This window comes from Gigantopelta aegis, chromosome 9, assembly GCF_016097555.1.
Source record: "Gigantopelta aegis isolate Gae_Host chromosome 9, Gae_host_genome, whole genome shotgun sequence".
Classification (NCBI taxonomy): domain Eukaryota; kingdom Metazoa; phylum Mollusca; class Gastropoda; order Neomphalida; family Peltospiridae; genus Gigantopelta; species Gigantopelta aegis.
The window spans coordinates 8,846,430-8,866,575 of NC_054707.1; the positions used below are offsets into that span (position 1 = coordinate 8,846,430).

Below are 20,146 nucleotides of genomic sequence, written 5' to 3' on the forward strand. Positions count from 1 at the left end.
GATAGGCTAGCCCTGTGTAATTATGATTGAATTGCGAATTGATTTGGTTATTACTCTTGCAATCACTTATCTGTTGACATTCAAGCATGTTTTCGTGTACAGATAAGATGTGGCTAGTTGATGGTATTGCAAATTGATGAGATCATCTGGGGTTGTTATTTTTGATGTTTTTTTCCCCACTGCCCCATTTACTTTTCTCACGTTTTAATTCCATCTCATTTCTTCCTAATCTGACAACTCTTTCTATCTTTCAAAGTCTTTCGCTGTCCACCTCCACATCCCAGTCCTTGTCTATCTGACCAGGACAGGTGCTTGTCTGTCGTAGCTATCCATGCCACACACCTGCAGTTTCCCATCAGTTTTTTGCTGTGGGCTTAGCGTGACCACTTCGGAGAGTTGTCAATAGTTACTTCTGGCTTTGTTAAGAGACACTTGTAACCACTTACTATGCTCCCCGACTACCGGCGGTCATTAGTGCTGTGGGTCAGACCAGTTTTATTAGAGGCAGAGGACGAGGATGCTAGATGGATGCAGGGAAGTACACCGAGTCTGTACCCATGGAGGAAGTTGAGACAGGTGGGTGATGGTGTGGACAGCTCAGAAGACAGAGTCAGAGGAGATTGACAAATAGGGTGATGAGACCATCTGTTGATATCTTAAGGAAAAAGTAAATTAATTTTGTTTTGTTTTTTCTCCAGGCTATTACATCTACACAGAAGCGACAGGTAGACACCGAAACAACACTGCACGTCTGCTAAGTCCGGCATTGACTGTGGACACAGTGGGCAAATGTCTCAAGTTTTACTATCATATGTATGGAACTAATGTTGGAAAGCTCAACATATACAGCAAACAGGGTAAGTATAGCTTTTTTCATTGTCGTTTTTCTGTTTATTCAAAAATATTTGTCTTATATTGGAATTAAAATCAGAAAGTTGAATATATATTTGCTGAAAATAAACAGATAAATGTATTGAGTTTATTATGTATCTTTCCTGTTGATTATTTAGAAAAACATTAAAATGTGGCTCGCACAGGCTACAGCTGCCAGGTCTGCTGTAGACACCAGCACAGACGTGGTGTGTTTTGTAACATTTGATACTGTGCCAGAACCACACCCAGATCTGGTGAGTTTTGGGCCTAATTATAGTGTGTAGTTTGAATCGGATGAGAACTGTGTTGAGGTTACAGGCAAAGATACACAAAATCTAATCAGAGTTGTACGAGATATATACTATGTATTTCTCTCACCTCACCATTTGAGATAGGTTTCATTTGATTCGAGACTGTGATGAACATCACTTACGTTTTTCTTACAGGCAACAACCTGGGCACTCCAATGTGGACTCGTGCAGGAGAGCAGGGAGATAAATGGATATATGGAGATCTGTACATCACTCCACAAACCCTATCTCCTCCCCAGACTGTGCCAACATCAATCCAGGTTCTTTATATATCTTATTTATATCACTCCATATATAATCAATAAACCCATTTTAATCAGCAAATCGTTTCTAATCCACAGACCTTTCTAATCCACAGACCCTTTTTACTCCATCAACCCCTTCTACTCTGCAAACCCTTTCTCCACAAACCCTTTATAGTTCACAAACCCTATAAATTTAAAAAACCCTTTCCATTTCACAGACCTGTTCTATTCCACAAAAACTTTCAACTCCATGCATGAACCCTTTCTAGTCCACAAACTGGACCAACATCAATTCAGATTCTTTACATTTCTCACTGACATCATTCCATAAACCCTTTCTATTGCACAGAAAGGGTTGGAAAGGGTTAAAGGGACAGACCCTAGTTTCAGCCCATGAAAATTAACACTAAGTTTAGTTAATCTACAAACCTGTAACACATTTGGATAAAGTTACAATTGAGTGAAACATGAGTCTGTGACTTTAAAATTGGTAAAATATCCTCTAAAAATAGACTAAAATTCAACTCCATAACTTACTTCTCAGATGTACGTGCATTTTTAAAAATATGAGAAATGCATTTTGTGATATTAAAAACACCAGGATGACCAAAAACACTTCAAATGTACGGAAATAGATAATCTAAACAATAAAATCTAAGTAAAGTATGATTTCAGTTATAAAAAATGGCTCTAATAGTAAAAAAAATATGCTTTAGTGTTTAAAACTAGGGTATATGTCCCTTTAATATTGATCTTAGCATTGTCTTTGAGTTATATATATGTGACTGTGAGTTCATAAACCTACTGCAAGTTAAGTGTTGGTGTATATTTTCAGATGGTCATAGAAGGAGTTATTGGGAATGGATTCCGGAGTGACATTGCTGTTGACGACATTGCCATCAATGATGGACCATGTCCACCAGATAGTGAGTTTGCAATCTTAAATACAAGACATATCATATAACATTCTTACTTGCAACCTTTAATACAAACCTTCAACCTTAAATACAAGACATACCATATGACAGTCTTATTTGCAACCTTTAATACAAGACTCCAACCTTGCAATTTACGACTCCAACCTTGAATACGACATAATATATAAAAAAGTCAGTATAATATAACATCTCATAGTCTGACATCAATAATTAAAACAGGGGGGGGGGGGTAATCAGATAAATAGGATAATATTTATAGGATATTAACCTTTAGACTACTGGATTAATTTTTGACAAAAAACACGTTGAGTGGGTACAAGTTTATAATTTTTACTCACATATATTCATTTAAATAATTTGTAAAATACATAAAATAAAGTTTATATTTGAATCGTTAAGTATTATTGTCGTGGGTTTTTATAATTTTTATATTTTAGATCAGTTAATATTGACTAAAATTAGGCAACAAAATTTAAAGTCACGTTTACTGCATTTGTGGCCAGCTGTCCAGTATTTGTCTATTATTTTTTTTAAACTACGATTCATATCCCAATATTTTCTTTGTTGGTAAAACAATCAAATTTATTATCAAATTATCTGTCACAATCAGCTATCGATCCCTGAAAATGACCGCAATGTGATTCCATTTGTGTCAAACTAAAATACTTGCCGAAAGCCACTTTTTCAACTCAAAATTACAAGCTATATTCAAAACAAAAACCTAAAGACACAGGAAGCTGAGTTGTCTTCTGTTTCCTGTTACACAAGTCTTTCGGTGTGCGTGTCGTGTGCAAAATGGCAGGAAATATGAATTGGGGAATGCACTGTATACAGTATACAGTATGTTGACTGGCGCGACGTTGGGCGAGATATCTCGCCTGCAGTAGTAAGAAGGTTAAACGAGCTTCCATTTCATATCATGTTTATGTCCTAAGTGAAATAATTTTCAATTATCTCGAACTACCATTTTTCATTTGGATGTTAATTTGGATTACTAAATGTTTTCTGTTAAAACTATAATTGTCCTATATCTGTTTTTTACTTTTTTCTTTCAGATACCTGTGACTTTGAAGCCAGTAATATTTGTAGCTACAAACAAGACAAGACGGATAACTTTGACTGGTCAAGACAACATGGTCGAACAGCAACTCAAGGAACCGGTCCAGTCAGTGACCACACCTATGGCACTTACAATGGTATGGTTCCCCACTCATTCCTTCTTTCTTTCCTTTTTAGATTTAATGGTAATATATGGTTATTTGTAATTTATTGGATCAGACCACATATTGCAATATTGTTACTTGATATCATGTAGCCAAGTTGTTCTGACAGACAGCAATATTATAGATGAGTTGGTGTGTGTGAGGTTTGTTGTTGGGCATATGTTGTTTGAATAGACAAACACACACACATGCACACACACACACACATAGTAAGCTGTTCAGCGTGTTTCTATTATATATATATATATATCAGGGGTGGGGAAAAATAAAATTGTCAATCGGTCCCACGTTGATGTCATCACTACCGGGGGAGGGGGGTAGAGGGATAAGAAGAAAGGAATACAAATAAAAATTATAAAATCATTTAAAAGGTGATATTTGCCAAATAGTGTTCTAAAAACAAAATCATAGTGGCATTTGTATATTTTTATCTTGAATCATGAATGCGAAACGATAAACGATTTTTTTTTATTATATTTATTTTACATAATGGAATAAATAATATAAAAAAGGAATAAAAGTTATGCATTTTAACTCCCATATATGTATAAAAAGTACCAGTATTCAGTAGTCCTGAAAATTAATAAACAATAACACCATTGGAGCGTTTGACAACTTGATCTGGCACACGTTTAGACAAAGCAATTAATAACGTTGTCGCCGATTGGATGACATTTGACCTCTCCTGGCTCTAAAGATAGCCGGTTTAGCTATTCCAACTCACTCCCACTTTTTAAAAAAAAAGAGGTGTAAACCTTTTTTTAAATTTTAAAGTCCTTTATAATTATTTGATACACTACATTGAACAGTCAACAAGAAACACATTTATAGATTATTTCAGTATATTTTATGCTATTTCAAGCAGTTTGTATTTCACAAAAGCCTCTTGCCTCGGACTCTGACACTTGACCCGACAGAGCTCCATACACAGGCGTTAACATGTGTTGTTGTGACCAGTTGCAAACTGGGTCCTTTGTTTTAATTGGAGTGTAATACCTTGGTAGCTTTCTCACCAAGAATGATGCTATTGTTAACGTCTGTTTTATCTCGTGACCAGCACAGCGGCTTTGACAAAAGTCTAGCCTAGTGGCAGACTTTAAAATCATAGACGTTCAGAAACACCAGTCAATTTTGACCACTATTTATTTATTTATTTATTATTATTTTAAATCATTCACAAGATGCCAATGTCTGGGCAGGCCAATCCAATTGGCGGATAGGAATTTGTTCCTATAATAGAAACGGACAGGTGCTTTGGACCGACAAGAATGACAAAAGTGGGACCGGCAAACGCACGTTTTTGGAAAATAATTTCGTTCTCAGAGATCTAGAATCGGTCCCAGACCGGGAAAAAAGGGCTTTTCCCCACCCCTGATATATATATATATATTTTTTTTTTTTACAGAAATGTAAACAAAATATGCAGTGTATAAAACAGACCAATGTTCAAAAATATGTTGGTATAATGCTTACACACAAAGTATATACTAAACATTTTGTTTTTCATATTAAAATATATAAAACGTTTTATTTTTCATTGTAAAATTTATCAAACATGTTATTTTTTTTATGTTAAAATATGTTTTCATTTTTATTGTGTACTTAACATTCATACATAGATATGTTTGTTCAATATTGGATTTATATTTTGATGAATATTGTATGGATTCTTTTCTTTTTTTTCATCTTATAAGTGATATTAATTTCTAATTACTTAGGTTACTACATGTTCATCGAAGCATCATCTCCAAGACGGCGAGGTGACAAGGCCCGGTTGATTGGAGCGCATTTCACACGTACATCTGGGGAGTGTCTGCGATTCTTCTACCACATGTACGGCTCGGGCACTGGGTCTCTCAAAGTGTACCTGCGACGCTACAACCGTCTCGGTCTAGCTGCCTGGACACTGACTGGTAACCAAGGAAACTTATGGCTGCCTGCGCAAGTGAACCTTAACAGTAATTCTCCGTTTGATGTAAGTGTATTTCAGAATTGTTTTTGTGTTATTACCTGTTGTGGACAGGAAAAGACTACTGAATGAGTGTGTGTGGTGTAACAAGTTTATTAAATGAGTTGGGATTATTTAATTCTCATAGTGAAAGCTCAGAAAATAATCAAATTCATAAGTTTCATATACATGTAGTTATTGAAGTCTCCAAACCTAGTTTCAACCTGTGAATTTGGACACTTAAGCTTGGTTAATCTACAAACCTGTAACTCATATGAGTAAAGATAAAATAGAGTGAAACCAGTGTCTGTGATATTGAAATGGGGAAATACCCTTAAAAAATAGAAAGAGCTTGTCTCCATAACGTATTTCTCGGAGGTATGTGCATTTGAAAAAATATGAATGATGCATTTTGTGATATTATAAACACCGGGATGACCAGAGGCACTTAAGATGTAGCATAAGCGGGCCCACTCTCCTCTAGTGCTGGAGCAAAACCTCAAATATGGGCAAAATTACAAATATTCAGGCAAAATGTGCTAAACTGATACCTTTTTACCATGTATTTCCACCATTCTGTCCAAAAAATTAGTTGTAATCCATGTAAAATTGTATAGTGATTCGTTTGCACCCCTATATAGCTGTTTGGAAATAATGCTAATATGAATAAATGTTGTTATATAGATTCGGGCATTTTCGTTTAATTCAGCCAAGAACCAGCCTGCCCCCCCCCCCCCCCCCCCCCCCCCCCCCACCCCCCTTACATAAATGGGAGCCCGTACTCCTATGGAATGTAGGGAAATGCATAATCTAAACAATAAAATCTCTACATAATGTCTTATTTCATTTATATCAGTTGTGGCTCTAATAGTGAAAAATACACTGTGCGGTTTCAGAATAAGAGCTTTTCACTTTAAAGCATACATCCGGTTCTTGAAACAGCTGTTGTAAACCAAAAGTGGTGTTTGTATGTAATAACAGATGTGGCTTTTACGTATTATCATGCATGTGTGTATGTATTTAACTGGTGTATTTAACAAGTGTTGTTTTGTATGTAGTGTCGTTTGTATGTATTTAACAGGTGTTGTTTGTAATTATTTACCATGTGTTGTTTGTAAGTATTTACCATGTGTTGTTTGTATGTATTTACCAGGTGGTATTTGAGGCGTCGGTTGGGTCAAACTACCGGAGTGACATCGCCATTGATGACATCACAGTCCAGACGAGGCCGTGTCCTCCACCTGCCAGCTGTGACTTTGAGGTGGACACGTGCATGTGGACTAACGACCAAGTCGGAGATGATTTCGATTGGCTGCGCAACAAAGGTCGTACAACATCTTCATCAACAGGCCCACAGACTGATCATACTCTGAGCTCTTCACAAGGTATATATCTATATATGGGCGAGACGTAGCCCAGTGGTAAAGTGCTCACTTGATGCGCAGTCAGTTTGGGATCGATCCCTGTCATTTTACCCATTGGGCTATTTCTCACTTCAACCAGTGCACCACGACTGATACTTCAAAGGCTGTGGTATGTGTTATCCTGTTTGGGATGATGCATCTAAAAGATCCCTTGCTGCTAATCAAAACGAGTAGGCTATGTAGTGGCGACAGTGGGTTTTCTCCCTTAATATATGTGTAGTTCTTAACCATATGTCCAACGCCATATAACCGTAAATAAAATGTGTTGAGTTTATCGTTAAATAAACCATTTCCTTCCTTCCTTCACAAGGTATATAAAAAGTTTTGTTTTGTTGAATGGCACCACTAGAGCACATTGATTAATTAATCATCGGCTATTGGATGTCAAACATTTGGCAATTCTTTTACTAATACATCTTTTACTAATACAGAAAGGGATCTTTTATATGCACTTTCCCACAGACAGGATAACACATACCACAGCATTTGATTAGTAGTGGTGCACTGGTTGGAACAATCACAGGTTATATATTGCACTGACCTATAGTGGTTTAGCCATCAGACTTAATTAAGCCTGGTAAATAATGGAATCACATAAGCTCACTATGAGGTGTGTGTATGTGTGTGTGTGTGTGTGTGTATATATATATATATATATACACACACACACAGTCGAACTTGGTCTAATGGCCACGTGCCCATAACGGCCACCCTGAAATCCCCCAACACATTTCTTTCCACAGCGGCCACTATTTGTCAGCAAAAATAAGGGCAGAACCTGCATTAGCGGCCAAAATAGTTTTTTTTAAATCAAATTCTTCCCACCACATTTGATTGTACAGCGATTTAGTTCCCAGTAGTAAATTCCATTGTTTTCTACAATGCCGCCATTGTTGTGTCACATGACCGGAAAGTTTGACTCCACAAAAAAACACCTTATTGTGATGTTATCATATGATGTTATTGTCTTAAACAAATATAGGTTTACTAATTAATTTTCCATATTAAATAACACTGGTGTGGAATCCTCTATTTATCCCATAATCATGTGGAACTTTCCTAAACAACTGTGTATTTATAATAATTTATGATAAACACAGTTCTTTAACCATGTGCACACACACAACATTTTTTGCGCATGATCTCCTTTCATGTATCTAACTCTTAGATATTTATTCCCGTTTACTTTATCAGTTTTATTAGTGGAGTTTTTGATAACAGATAACTTTCTTGTCTTGGTTAATAAAATAAGTGTTGTATTTTTGTTGTCTTTCTAGGATACTACATGTACATCGAGACATCAACACCAACAAAACCCGGCCAGAAAGCACGTCTTAGATCGGAAGTGTTACACATGCCTTTGGGTGGCTGCTTCACCTTCTGGTATCACATGTACGGGACGACCATGGGAACTCTGAACCTCTACGTCGACACCAACATCGGCATGGGAACAGCACCGCTACAGAAGCTGTGGAGTCGCAGTGGGAATCAGAAAAACCAGTGGCAGAATGCCGCTGTGTCTGTACAATCGACGAAAAACTTCCGGCTGGTGATTGAAGGCATCGCTGGCGCTAGCTACACAAGCGACATAGCCCTTGACGATGTGCGAATGACCCCAGGGCTGTGCGGCTCAACCAGTGCCCCAAGCTCTTCATTCACCTGCAAGAGTGGACAGGTGATTCCGCCGAACCAGGTGTGCGACTTCACGGCTCAGTGCACCGATGGCAGCGACGAGCTGAAGTGTGGCAACTGCACATTCGAGACGGATCTGTGTAACTGGAACGACGTCAGTGTGGGCTCGTACCGGTGGCAGCGAGGACAAAACAGCTCGCTGTCAGCGAGTCGGGGTCCCCCTGTAGACCACACCACAAGAACGGCCAGGGGCTACTTCATGTACGTGGATGCAGCACAGGGCGCGTTCAACTCCAAGGCATCGCTACAAAGCCCCGTCCTCCAGCGATCGTTTTCAACATGTCAGATCCAGTTCTATTACATGATTGGCGGAGCCTCTAGAGTAGGCACAGTCTCGGTGGCCATCCAGGTCGGCACGAGGGTGACGGAAATCTGGAGGAGAAGCACGAACCAGGGCATGAGGTGGGTGAGGGCAACGGCAGATGTCGGACGAGTCCCGACCACTTTCCAAGTATTGATTCAGGCTACGAAGAACTTTGCTTCATCTGGTGTGGTTGCCGTCGACGATGTCTCGTTCATCAACTGTGGGCTGCCTCCCATTCAGCAGACCTGTGCTGTGAACAAATTCCGCTGTAACCGGGGCTCGTGCGTGGACAACAGCCAGCTGTGTGACTTCACTGACGACTGCGGAGACAACAGCGACGAAACAGCGCCCCTCTGTTCGACGGCTGACCGGTGCTCGTTTGAGAAGTCCATGTGCTACTGGACGCAAGACACTTCCGATCAGTTCAACTGGCAGCGACATCAAGGTCCCACAGCGTCGGTGAACACTGGCCCAACGCGCGACCACACAACAAACCTCAACAGTGGATATTACATCTACGTCGAGTCGTCTGCGCCAAGGAAACGTAACGACAAGGCTCGAATAATCAGTCGAGCGATCCTGCCGGCTAAAGCTACCGATGGCTGCATCTTCACTTTCTACTACCATATGTACGGTGTGGGAACGGGAACCCTCAGCGTCTATACCCAAACACAGAGTGGAGGCTACAGGACACAAGTGTGGACAAAGTCCGGTAACAGAGGAGATTTCTGGGAGCGAGCCTCGGTTCCTCTTTCCAGTACACAGACCTTCCAGATAGTGATAGAAGGTGTCCGAGGGACATCATTCAGCGGTGACATAGCAGTGGATGATGTGATCATAGGTCCAAGTTGCAGGCTAGCCGGTGTCACCCTTCCCACAGCTCAGTATCCACTCAGTACCACCCAGAGTGCCTGTACTGGCGGCGGCTTCCAGTGTACGAGTGATAAGAAATGTATCCCGGCTTCCCGTGTGTGCGACTTCACCGCAGATTGTGCAGACAAGTCAGATGAAGCAGCTTGTGGTACTTGTACTTTTGAACCCACTGGTAGGTTGACCATTTGTTTTAATTACAATGGTTTAATCCTGTGTTAGGACCAACTGGTAGGTTCACCATTTGTTTTAATTACATTGGTTTAATCCTGTGTTTGAATCAACTGGTAGGTTCACCATTTGTTTTAATTACATTGGTTTAATCCTGTGTTTGAATCAACTGGTAGGTTCACCATTTGTTTTAATTACAATGGTTTAATCCTGTGTTAGAACTAAGGTTAAAACCAACTGGTAGGTTCACCATTTGTTTTAATTACATTGGTTTAATCCCGTTTTAGAACTAAGGTTAAAACCAAGTGGTAGGTTCACCATTTGTTTTAATTACAATGGTTTAATCCCGTGTTAGAACTAAGGTTAAAACCAAGTGTTGGGTTCACCATTTGTTTTAATTACAATGGTTTAATCCTGTGTTAGAACCAACTGGTAGGTTCACCATTTGTTTTAATTACAATGGTTTAATCCTTTTGAGCCAAGAGGTAGGTTGACTATTTTAATAGAGTGGTAGGTTTAAAGTTTTTTTAGTTGCTAAGTGTTAGGTTCACAATTTGTTTTATTTACAAATATTTAATCATATCTGAATAAAGTTGACAAAAAAGTTCCTGTGCAGCAAATAAAATGGCATTAAACCAACTGCAAAGTTTGTCAATGGTTGAAATTTGACAAAGATGATGAGACATCATAATTGTGCAAATCATAACATAATGTTTATAAATAGAAAGAAAAATGTCTTGAAAATGATTTGATTTCTCCTTGGTTACCATTTCACATATACCTTGTGCTATATATGCACAGGAGCTTTTTTCTATGAATATATAATAAATAAATAAATAAATAAATAAAGTCTATTTTTCAATAAGTTTATGTCTTAATCTGCTGTTTGCTTGCAGGTTCTTACTGTGGCTGGACGGACCGGAGTACTGGTAAATACAACTGGACGGTGACAAGTGGACGTCAAGCAGGTTCCTCAGGCCTGCAGAAGGATCACACCAAGCGAACTGCCGATGGACACTACATGTACGTAGAAGGATCCAGAGGAGTCTTTTTCTCACAGGCAATCATACAGAGTCCAGCAATGCCCACAACCTCGAGGTACTGCACTATGTACTTCTGGTACAGCATGAATGGACCACACACAGGAACTCTCAAACTCAATGGAATATTCAATAATGGTACAATAAAGCCTCTGTTTGCAAAATCAGGATCTCAGCGCTTAGCTTGGAGGAGAGGCTATGCATATTTGGGATTGAGGATGGGGTCTCCACAGAAAGGTTGGAAACTTCAGTTTGTGGCCTACCCAGCCAGAGGCTTTTCTCCAACTCAGACAAGTGACATTGCCATCGATGACATTTCGTTCAGCCGCTGCGACCCGAAAATTTATCCACCAAACATTGCTTGCAATTTTGAAAAAAATCTCTGTTCATGGCAGCAAGCTAAAGACGACGTGTTTGACTGGACAAGGAAGATAGGACCTACATCAACCATGGGCACTGGCCCCGCAGCTGATCACACCACAGGCAGGGGATACTACTACTACATAGAAACATCATACCCGCGAAGGAGGGGTGATATTGCCAGGCTGGACAGCCCTAAGCTGCCGCCAACACCTGCTTCTGGACACTGCCTCAAATTCTGGTATTACATGTTCGGGGCAACGGTTGGAAATTTGAGCATCAATATCCAGACCCCATCCAACTCCTCTGTTTTCTGGTCACGGTCAGGCTCACAGGGAGATAAGTGGATCCAGGGTTCAAGGACACTCGTATCTAGTGAAGAGTATGTGGTGTATATCGAGGCAGTTGTTGGGGGACCACTGGGAGATATTGCAATTGATGACCTGCAGGTTGTGACAGGGGCGTGTCCACCAGACAAGTCGTGCGATTTTGAACATGGACTTTGCTTGTGGAAGCAGTCGGTGCAGGACGAATTCGACTGGACTATTGGAAGTGGATCCACAGCATCACCAGGCACAGGTCCACAGTATGATCATACCTTCGGATCAAACACGGGACACTACGCATTCATCGAAACCTCTTCACCACGACGACAAGGAGATAGAGCCATCCTGAATGGACCAGCGTACAAAGGTCGAATATTCATGTTCAGCTGCATGCAGTTCTGGTACCACATGAACGGTGCAAATGTCGGATCCCTAAATGTGTATCTGAAAAGTAACGGCAGTTTGAGAAGAGAGCTATGGACTAGAGCACACAGTCAAGGTAATATGTGGAGACTAGCCAAAGTGGCCGTCAGACCTCAAAGAACATCATACAATGTTCAGATAGAAGCTGTAAGGGGCAATGGACCATTTGGAGACATTGCTATTGATGACATCACATGGAAGAATGGATTTTGTCCACCTGATGGATATTGCAATTTTGAACAAGACACATGTGGATACATCAACGTGAAAACAGGTGATGATTTTGATTGGCTGAGAGACAATGGCGGGACACCCACTCTGACGACGGGGCCGAAAGTAGACCACACCCGGGGAACAGCCAGTGGCTACTACATGTACATTGAAACATCTGGCAACAACAGGAAGGCTGGAGAGAAAGCACAGCTCGTCAGCGATCACCTCCATGCTGTCAACAGTGGCTGCGTTCGCTTTTATTACCACATGTTCGGTGCTGGAGTGGGAACATTAAACATCTACACACAGACGTACGCAACAACTGGAGTAGGTCCACGAAAGCTTGTGTGGTCACTTTCTGGCAACCAAGGAAATGTATGGAAACAGGGTCAGGCTCAAGTGAGTTCGACATCGGATTACGTGGTGATATTTGAAGGCGTGTATGGAGGAAACTATACGGGCGATATCGCTATTGATGATATCGTCATCACCAAATACAGGTGCTTTGGCATAACAACTTCGCCAATGCCAACCACTGCACTCACCTCTCCTGCAACGTATCCACGCACCGCTTTGTACTGTGACTTTGAGTTGGGAATATGCAACTGGAGACAAGATACATCAGACAATTTCGACTGGACACGAAAGACAAGCAGCACGTCATCTCAAGGAACAGGACCACTAGCTGACCACACAAAGGGAAATAGCCAGGGACATTACATGTATACAGAGGTGTCAGGAAGGAATGCCAACGATTCTGCAAGACTGATCAGTCCAAAATGGAGTATTACTTCTAGGGGTGCATGCTTTAAGTTCTGGTACTTCATGTACGGGGCTAGTATAAACAGACTGTCGGTGTATGCTAGGAATGCTGGGAGAGATATTCGATTGTGGACAAGAGTGGGCGACCAGGGCCCTGATTGGAAGTATGCACAAATACACCTTCAGAAAATAATTGGCAGTACATCCATTGTCATAGAGGGAGTGACAGGTCCAAGTTTTGATGGGGACATTGCTATAGATGACATCACCATGAACGTTGACCATTGTCCAGCACAGGTGAGCTGTGATTTCCAGGATGGGATATGTGGTTACACTCAAGACATTTCGGACAAGTTTGACTGGACTCTGCATTCAGGTAGGACAAGCAGTTCTGGCACAGGTCCCGTTAGTGACCACACGTTTGGGACAAGGGAAGGAAACTACATGTACATTGAAGCCTCTGCTCCCAGACGACCAAACGACATAGCTCGCATTGACAGTTCACAACATGGCGCTACTCTAGGGTCATGTCTTCAGTTTTGGTATAACATGAATGGTCGTACAATGGGCAGGCTTAATGTGTACCTGAGGAAAAATGGAAACCTAGGCCGGTCCATATGGAGTCAGGTTGGAAACCAAGGTGTTGACTGGCATGTTTCTCAAGTGGATATTTCTAGTTCCCAGCCGTTTACAATAACATTTGAAGCAATCATTGGTTCAGGCTTCTCCAGCGACATTGCTATTGATGATATCGTCTTGAAACCTACAATGTGTCCAGTGGCTGGTAGCTGTGCCTTTGAACAAGATTTCTGCACATGGGTGAACATTCAGAGCAAGGACAACTTCGATTGGATTAGGGCGAGAGGAAATACCGTTACAGCTGGTACAGGCCCCAAACAAGACCACACACTCAACTCGAAGTTTGGCAAGTATGCTCTGATGGAGTCATCGTCTCCTCGGAAAGCTGGAAATAAAGCTTGGCTTGTGTCATCCCCATTTGATAACAGAACACGATGTCTCTCATTCTGGTACAACATGCACGGTTCTGGCATGGGATCTCTAAATGTTAAAATGTGGCCCAACTCGGGAGCCGTGAGTAATGTTTTTTCATTGAATGGTGATCAAGGAACTAGTTGGAATATGTCTCGTGTTACAGTTGGTGGAAAAGCTGGCGGCTACAGAATTATTCTTGAAGGTGTGGTAGGTTCCAACTATCTGAGTGACATAGCTATTGATGACGTATCGATTCAGAATGGAAACTGCAACTCTATACCAACACCCACACCCATGCAACAGTGTGTTTTCCACTGTCCAAGCAATGGGAAATGTGTATCAAGTTCTCAGATGTGTGACTTTAATTTTGATTGTCCCAATGCTGAAGATGAAGCTAATTGTGGTTATGACTGCAACTTTGACAACACAACCTGCAAGTGGCAGGGCTATGGCAGTGGCTCATTTCAGTGGATCCATTATAAAGGGGCAACTCCTGACTCCAACACTGGACCTTCAACTGACCACACATCTTTCTCAACCAATGGCTACTACATGTTTGTTGATGCCAGTAATGGAAATTCAATGTCAAAGGCCGAGTACAGAAGTCCTGTCCTCCAGCAGTCATCCTCAACATGTCAGCTGACGTTCTGGTATCACATGTATGGAACTGGAATTGGACAGTTGGCTGTAACTCAACAGGAAGGAACCGCAGCACCAACTCGACTGTGGTATGCTAGTGGTAATCACGGAAACCGGTGGTATCAGGCAATAGTTCCGATTGGAAGAATGGCTAGACCTTTCCGGCTACTACTACAAGCGACAAGAACATTTAACGTCTTAGGAGACATTGCTATTGATGATATCTATTTCCAACACTGTTCTCAGCCAACTACAAAAGATTGCAGAGGATCCACTGGACAGTTCACATGCAACAGTAAAGCTTGTATATCAAAGAGTAGACTGTGTGACTACACAGATGACTGTGGTGATGGATCTGATGAACAGAACTCAACCTGCAAGAACTACATGGGCTGCAACTTTGAGCAGGACCTTTGTCAGTGGTCTCAGATGACAGATGACAACTTTAACTGGATACGAAAAGTAGGCTCTACACCTACGATAAACACTGGACCATCGAAGGACCACACACTCAACACAAGATCAGGACATTATTTGTTCATAGAAGCCTCATCTCCAAGACAACTAGGAGATAAAGCACGGATTGTAAGCATTGTCTTCCAGCCTTCAACAAGTGTGCCTTATTGCACCATGAGGATGTACTATAACATGTATGGAAAAGATGTCGCCAGTCTGAGCATTTATATGAGAACAGCAATCAATGGCGTCTTGAAGACTTTGTGGAAGAGGACTGGGGAGGTTGGAAATTACTGGTCAAGAGTTGAATTGCCTCTGTACTCTAAAGTACCCTTTCCAAGTTGTGATTGAGGCATCTGTGGGCCGAGGGTACAGAGGTGACATTGCTATTGATGACATCACGTTTACACCTCAGTGCCAGCTGTCAACCGTACCATTTTCCACTGTTATCCCTGTGGCCCCAACAGCAACATCAAATCCCTGTGGAGCAGGCAAATGGCAGTGCATGAATAAACAGTGTATATTTGCAACTCAAGTGTGTGATTTTGTCAGCCAGTGTTCAGATGGATCTGATGAAACTAACTGTGGTCCATGTACATTCGAGTCTGGACTTTGTGGCTGGGTGGATGTGAGCACATCAAGATACCAGTGGGAGAAACACAGTGGGTCAACTCATTCAGCCATCTCAGGTCCCTCTACGGATCACACGCTGAAGACACCAGCTGGATTCTACATGTATGTTGATTCAGGCAAGGGAGCATTCTTTGGTCATGCTATAATGCAGTCACCTGTGTTTGGACAACTCTCTGCAAGCTGTCAGGTTAATTTCTGGTACCATAAAAAGAGTGCAGGAGGCGTGATGAGGCTGTTCTTGATACCACCTGGTATTCGCACTAATGCCGTAAGTGGTCGAATCTTGTTGTGGTCGGCATTTGGGGCACATGGAAGTCAGTGGAATAATGCATCAGCAGGTGTTGGTGCCAGGATGCCAGGCTACAGGCTGCTTTTCGAAGCTCTACATGTTTTACGGTCAGGTGATATGGCCATCGATGACATCACCATGTCACAGTGTGGGCTTACAAACAATGCAACAGTGTGTGCTGCAAATCAGTTCCACTGTACACGGGGAGCATGCGTTGACAATTCCAAGGTTTGTGATTTCCAGGACGACTGTGGAGATAGTTCTGATGAGTTGAACTGTGGTCGTTACGTGGAGAGATGCAATTTTGAAACAAGTATGTGTAACTGGATTCAAGACAAGACCGATGACTTTGACTGGACAAGAGTGAGGGGAAGAACCATGACCGTTGGCACTGGCCCCGACAGAGACCATACAACTGGAAATGAGACTGGCTACTATATTTACATAGAGACATCGGCACCAAGACGACCCAATGATTCGGCACGTATCAAGAGCATTGTTTTCAGGCCAACCACAAGTGGTGTTTGTAGAATGAGATTGTTCTACCACATGTTTGGACCTCATGTCAATGCACTGAAGATTTACAAGGAGGTGTCCAACACTGGAGCCAGGAATGTTATCTGGTCTAAGTTGAATTCTCAAGCAGATGCCTGGAAAAGAGCTGATATTCTTATAACAAGTTCCGTCAATTTCAGAATAGTGATCGAAGGAATTCGAGGGTCAGGTTATAAAGGAGACATAGGCATAGATGATATATCCTTCACACCGGGCTGCCAGATTGCATCTGGAGCTACTCTATCACCATTCCCACCAACAACGCCAGGCCCTTGTGGACCAGGGAAAGGCCAGTGTGCCAATAAACAGTGCATTCCAGCAGATGCCTTCTGCAATTTCAAAAATGATTGTACAGATGGGAGTGATGAACTGTCTTGTCCTAGTAAATGTAACTTTGAAAATGGAAATATGTGTCGGTGGACAAACCAGATGAAAGGACAAACATCTAATTGGACTGTTGCTAGCAATGGGCAGCCAACAAAGAATAGTGGACCAACACTGGACCACACAACTGGAAAGTCATCTGGGCACTACGGGCTTATAAAGAATCCTGGGAACTTCTTTTTAGAAAACTCTCGACTTGTTAGTCCAATTTATCACAGAGCTGGACAGTCATGTTCATTTTCTTTCTGGTACGCAATGGGTCGACTAAGCTTCCGACCATTCAAGCTATTCATAAGGAAGTCGGAGACGGAGAGCACACTGTGGACCCAGCCACGACCTCCAAGGCCATTCAACAGCTGGAACATTGTATCGGTACAGCTCCCTGTCTGTTCGTCAGATTTCCAACTGATCTTTGAAGCTGATGCCTTTACCTCCAAGTCAGCATATGTGGCTATTGATGACCTAGTTTTCACAAATTGTTCACAGCCAGATGCTCCGCCTTCTTGCAGCCTCGGTCAGTTGAGATGTGCAGATGGCCATTGCATTGCTCGGAATCTCCAGTGTGACTTCCAGACAGACTGCTGTGATGGAACGGATGAGGCACAACAGAACTGCTATCAGTACAGCCAGTGTAACTTTGAGCTGGGCATGTGTGGCTGGGTTCAGGACACAACAGACAACTTTAATTGGACATGGTTCAGAGGCCGGACGGGTTCCAGTGACACTGGACCAATACAGGATCATACAAGTGGATCAGCTTCTGGCTACTACTTGTACATAGAGTCATCTAGTCCACGCGTACCCAACGACACTGCAAGAATCATCTATAACATGCCAAAACCACCAGGCAAGTGCTCTTTGCGATTTTGGTATCACATGTACGGCACCCACATAGGAGCTCTGAATGTTTATTCGAAAACTCTTGACAGAGGACAGAATCTGCTAGCTTCAGTTAAAGGTCAGCAGGGAAATAAATGGATACGCAAAGAAGTCAGCCTCCTCAGCTCAACACCATTCCAGACAATTATTGAAGGAGTAATCGGTGTCGGATATAGGGGAGACATAGCCATAGATGACATTTCCTTCACACCAGGCTGTGGTATGGGGTCTGTGACTCCACCACCCTTATTCTCACCAGGAGCAGCTTCTCATCAGTCCATTGTAACAACGAGAAACCCATGTCCAACAGGCCAGAGAGCTTGTGCTGATGGTACCTGCATGTCGTCTAAACTCTTCTGTGATTTCAAACGAGACTGTCGAGATGGATCTGATGAGTCCAGCTGTCCAACATATTGCAGTTTTGAGAAAGGAATGTGTGGATGGAAGAACACTGTCCCTGATTTGGTTGACTGGGAGAGGGCAACTGGCATCAGCACAAACAATCTAGGTCCCATGGCTCCACCGTTTGATGCATCACGTGGCAAGAGTCAGTACTTTGTGTTCATCCATGACAAAACACCAGGAGGGCATGTAGGAGGACAGGTGGCAACTCTTGCAAGTCCACAGTTCAGTGCAGCCAGCTCAGACTGTAAAGTTCGATTTAAGTATTTCATGCATGGCATTAGTCCAGCAGGTCTTTCCCTGGTTATAAAACAAGGTACTCAATCAACAATTCTGTGGCAAGATAGGGGAGACCATGGTAGTGCTTGGCTTGCAACAACTGTTGGGATTGGACGGAGGTTTGCTGCTTTCCAGCTGACATTTAAAATGTTGTATGCTAGAATTTACAAAGGAGCCATAGCCATTGATGAGATTCAGTTTGAGAACTGTGGCATCCCGCCAGTTCAGAAGTCGTGTACGGCTGACCAATTCCGGTGTACACGTGGTGCATGTGTGCCCAAGTCTTCACTCTGTGATAACATCGATGACTGCGGAGACAAGTCTGATGAAACAGACAGCAGCTGTCAGAACTACAAGAAGTACAACTTTGAACAAGGCATCGGTGACCTGAAACAAGGACAGAACAAGGTGGATGACGATTTTGACTGGAAGCGGTGGGCAGGCAAGACTCCGTCATCTGGCAGTGGGCCCGACCGAGATCACACAATAGGAACACCATCAGGACACTACATGTACATGGAAGCATCTGCACCTGCTAAATACAACCAGAAAACGTGGCTGCTCACCAAACCATTCTATGCATCAGCCTCGAAGAATTGTAACATGAGGTTCTTCTTCTTCATGTATGGGAAGCATGTTAACCAGCTGAATGTGTACTATCGCCTCTACAACTCTGGTCCTCCAACTCATCTCATCTGGTCAGTGGCTGGCAACCAAGGCTCATACTGGCAGAGTGGAATTGTACGGCTGAACGTCTCCAGCAACTTCCAGGTCATCATAGAAGCCAGAGTGGGAGACAGTTACCTGGGAGACATAGCCATTGACGATCTCTCCTTCACCCCAGACTGTCAGTTTTCTCCAGCCTTGCCCAGCCCTCCAGCCGGTGTGTCCCAATCTACCCAGATGCCCACATCCGCGGCACCACATCAGTGCAACTTGACGGCTCAGTTCAACTGCCGTTCAGACGGGAAGTGTGTCAGCCGGAAGAAAGTGTGTGATTTCAACCAAGACTGTGCTGACGGTACCGATGAAAACAACTGTGGTAAGTTGATGCTTGATGTATTTTCTAAACGGGATTTCTTTTATTCTTAAAGTCACTTGCCCTAGTTTCATAGGTAATTAATTAATTACCTTTACTGTTCCATGTTTGGAGATACTACAGACACTCAAGAATTTCCAGTCTCCAGACTTTAAATACATACTACAATGAAACCTCTCAAAACCGGACTCTCTGTAAACCAGAATTCTCTCAAAACCGGATGCTTTTCATGGTCCCTTTTTAAATATGTGTGCAGAAGAGAACCTCTCTAAACCAGATACCTCTTAAAACCAGACTTTCTGCTTGATCCCAAGGGTGTCCGGTTTAGAGGAGTTGCACTGTATTTAAATGAATGATGAGTTTAAAGCATTGAGTGTGTAGACTTTTAAAAGTGTTATAGGCAAAACTAAGGGCTAAAACAACCAGAAACATACTACATGTACATACAAGAAGCTAGTGTGAGTAATGTGCTATT

At 42.2% G+C, this 20,146-nt stretch overlaps 3 protein-coding genes across 3 annotated transcripts in view; all 3 read left to right on the forward strand.

Annotated features, from left to right (window-relative positions):
- Window positions 1-9,019, forward strand: part of LOC121380816 (MAM and LDL-receptor class A domain-containing protein 1-like) — a 188,222-nt gene extending 179,203 nt beyond the window's left edge. The window contains exons 142-149 of the mRNA XM_041509797.1: window positions 699-857; window positions 1,320-1,444; window positions 2,265-2,355; window positions 3,423-3,563; window positions 5,309-5,565; window positions 6,692-6,923; window positions 8,240-8,945; window positions 9,004-9,019. Coding sequence (XP_041365731.1) covers window positions 699-857; window positions 1,320-1,444; window positions 2,265-2,355; window positions 3,423-3,563; window positions 5,309-5,565; window positions 6,692-6,923; window positions 8,240-8,945; window positions 9,004-9,019 — 1,727 coding nt within the window. The remainder of the gene's footprint in view (window positions 1-698; window positions 858-1,319; window positions 1,445-2,264; window positions 2,356-3,422; window positions 3,564-5,308; window positions 5,566-6,691; window positions 6,924-8,239; window positions 8,946-9,003) is intronic.
- A 25-nt stretch (window positions 9,020-9,044) lies between these two features.
- Window positions 9,045-15,659, forward strand: LOC121380818 (MAM and LDL-receptor class A domain-containing protein 1-like). Its single transcript, XM_041509800.1, has 2 exons — window positions 9,045-10,003; window positions 10,896-15,659. Exons 1-2 carry the CDS (start codon window positions 9,052-9,054, stop codon window positions 15,560-15,562), a joined length of 5,619 nt encoding a protein of 1,872 aa, XP_041365734.1. The 5' UTR covers window positions 9,045-9,051; the 3' UTR covers window positions 15,563-15,659.
- Window positions 15,583-20,146, forward strand: part of LOC121382037 (MAM and LDL-receptor class A domain-containing protein 2-like) — a 30,963-nt gene continuing 26,399 nt past the window's right edge. The window contains exon 1 of the mRNA XM_041511511.1: window positions 15,583-19,674. Within this exon, the coding sequence (XP_041367445.1) occupies window positions 15,717-19,674 (3,958 nt within the window). The 5' untranslated portion in view covers window positions 15,583-15,716. The remainder of the gene's footprint in view (window positions 19,675-20,146) is intronic.

What these genes read in the sequence shown, in the direction of transcription:
- LOC121380818 (XM_041509800.1), top strand. Translation starts at nt 9,052, where the DNA reads ATGAGGTGGGTGAGGGCAACGGCAGATGTCGGACGAGTCCCGACCACT. An exon ending in TTGTACTTTTGAACCCACTG is followed by an intron (nt 10,004 to 10,895) that starts GTAGGTTGACCA and finishes GTTTGCTTGCAG; the next exon opens with GTTCTTACTGTGGCTGGACG.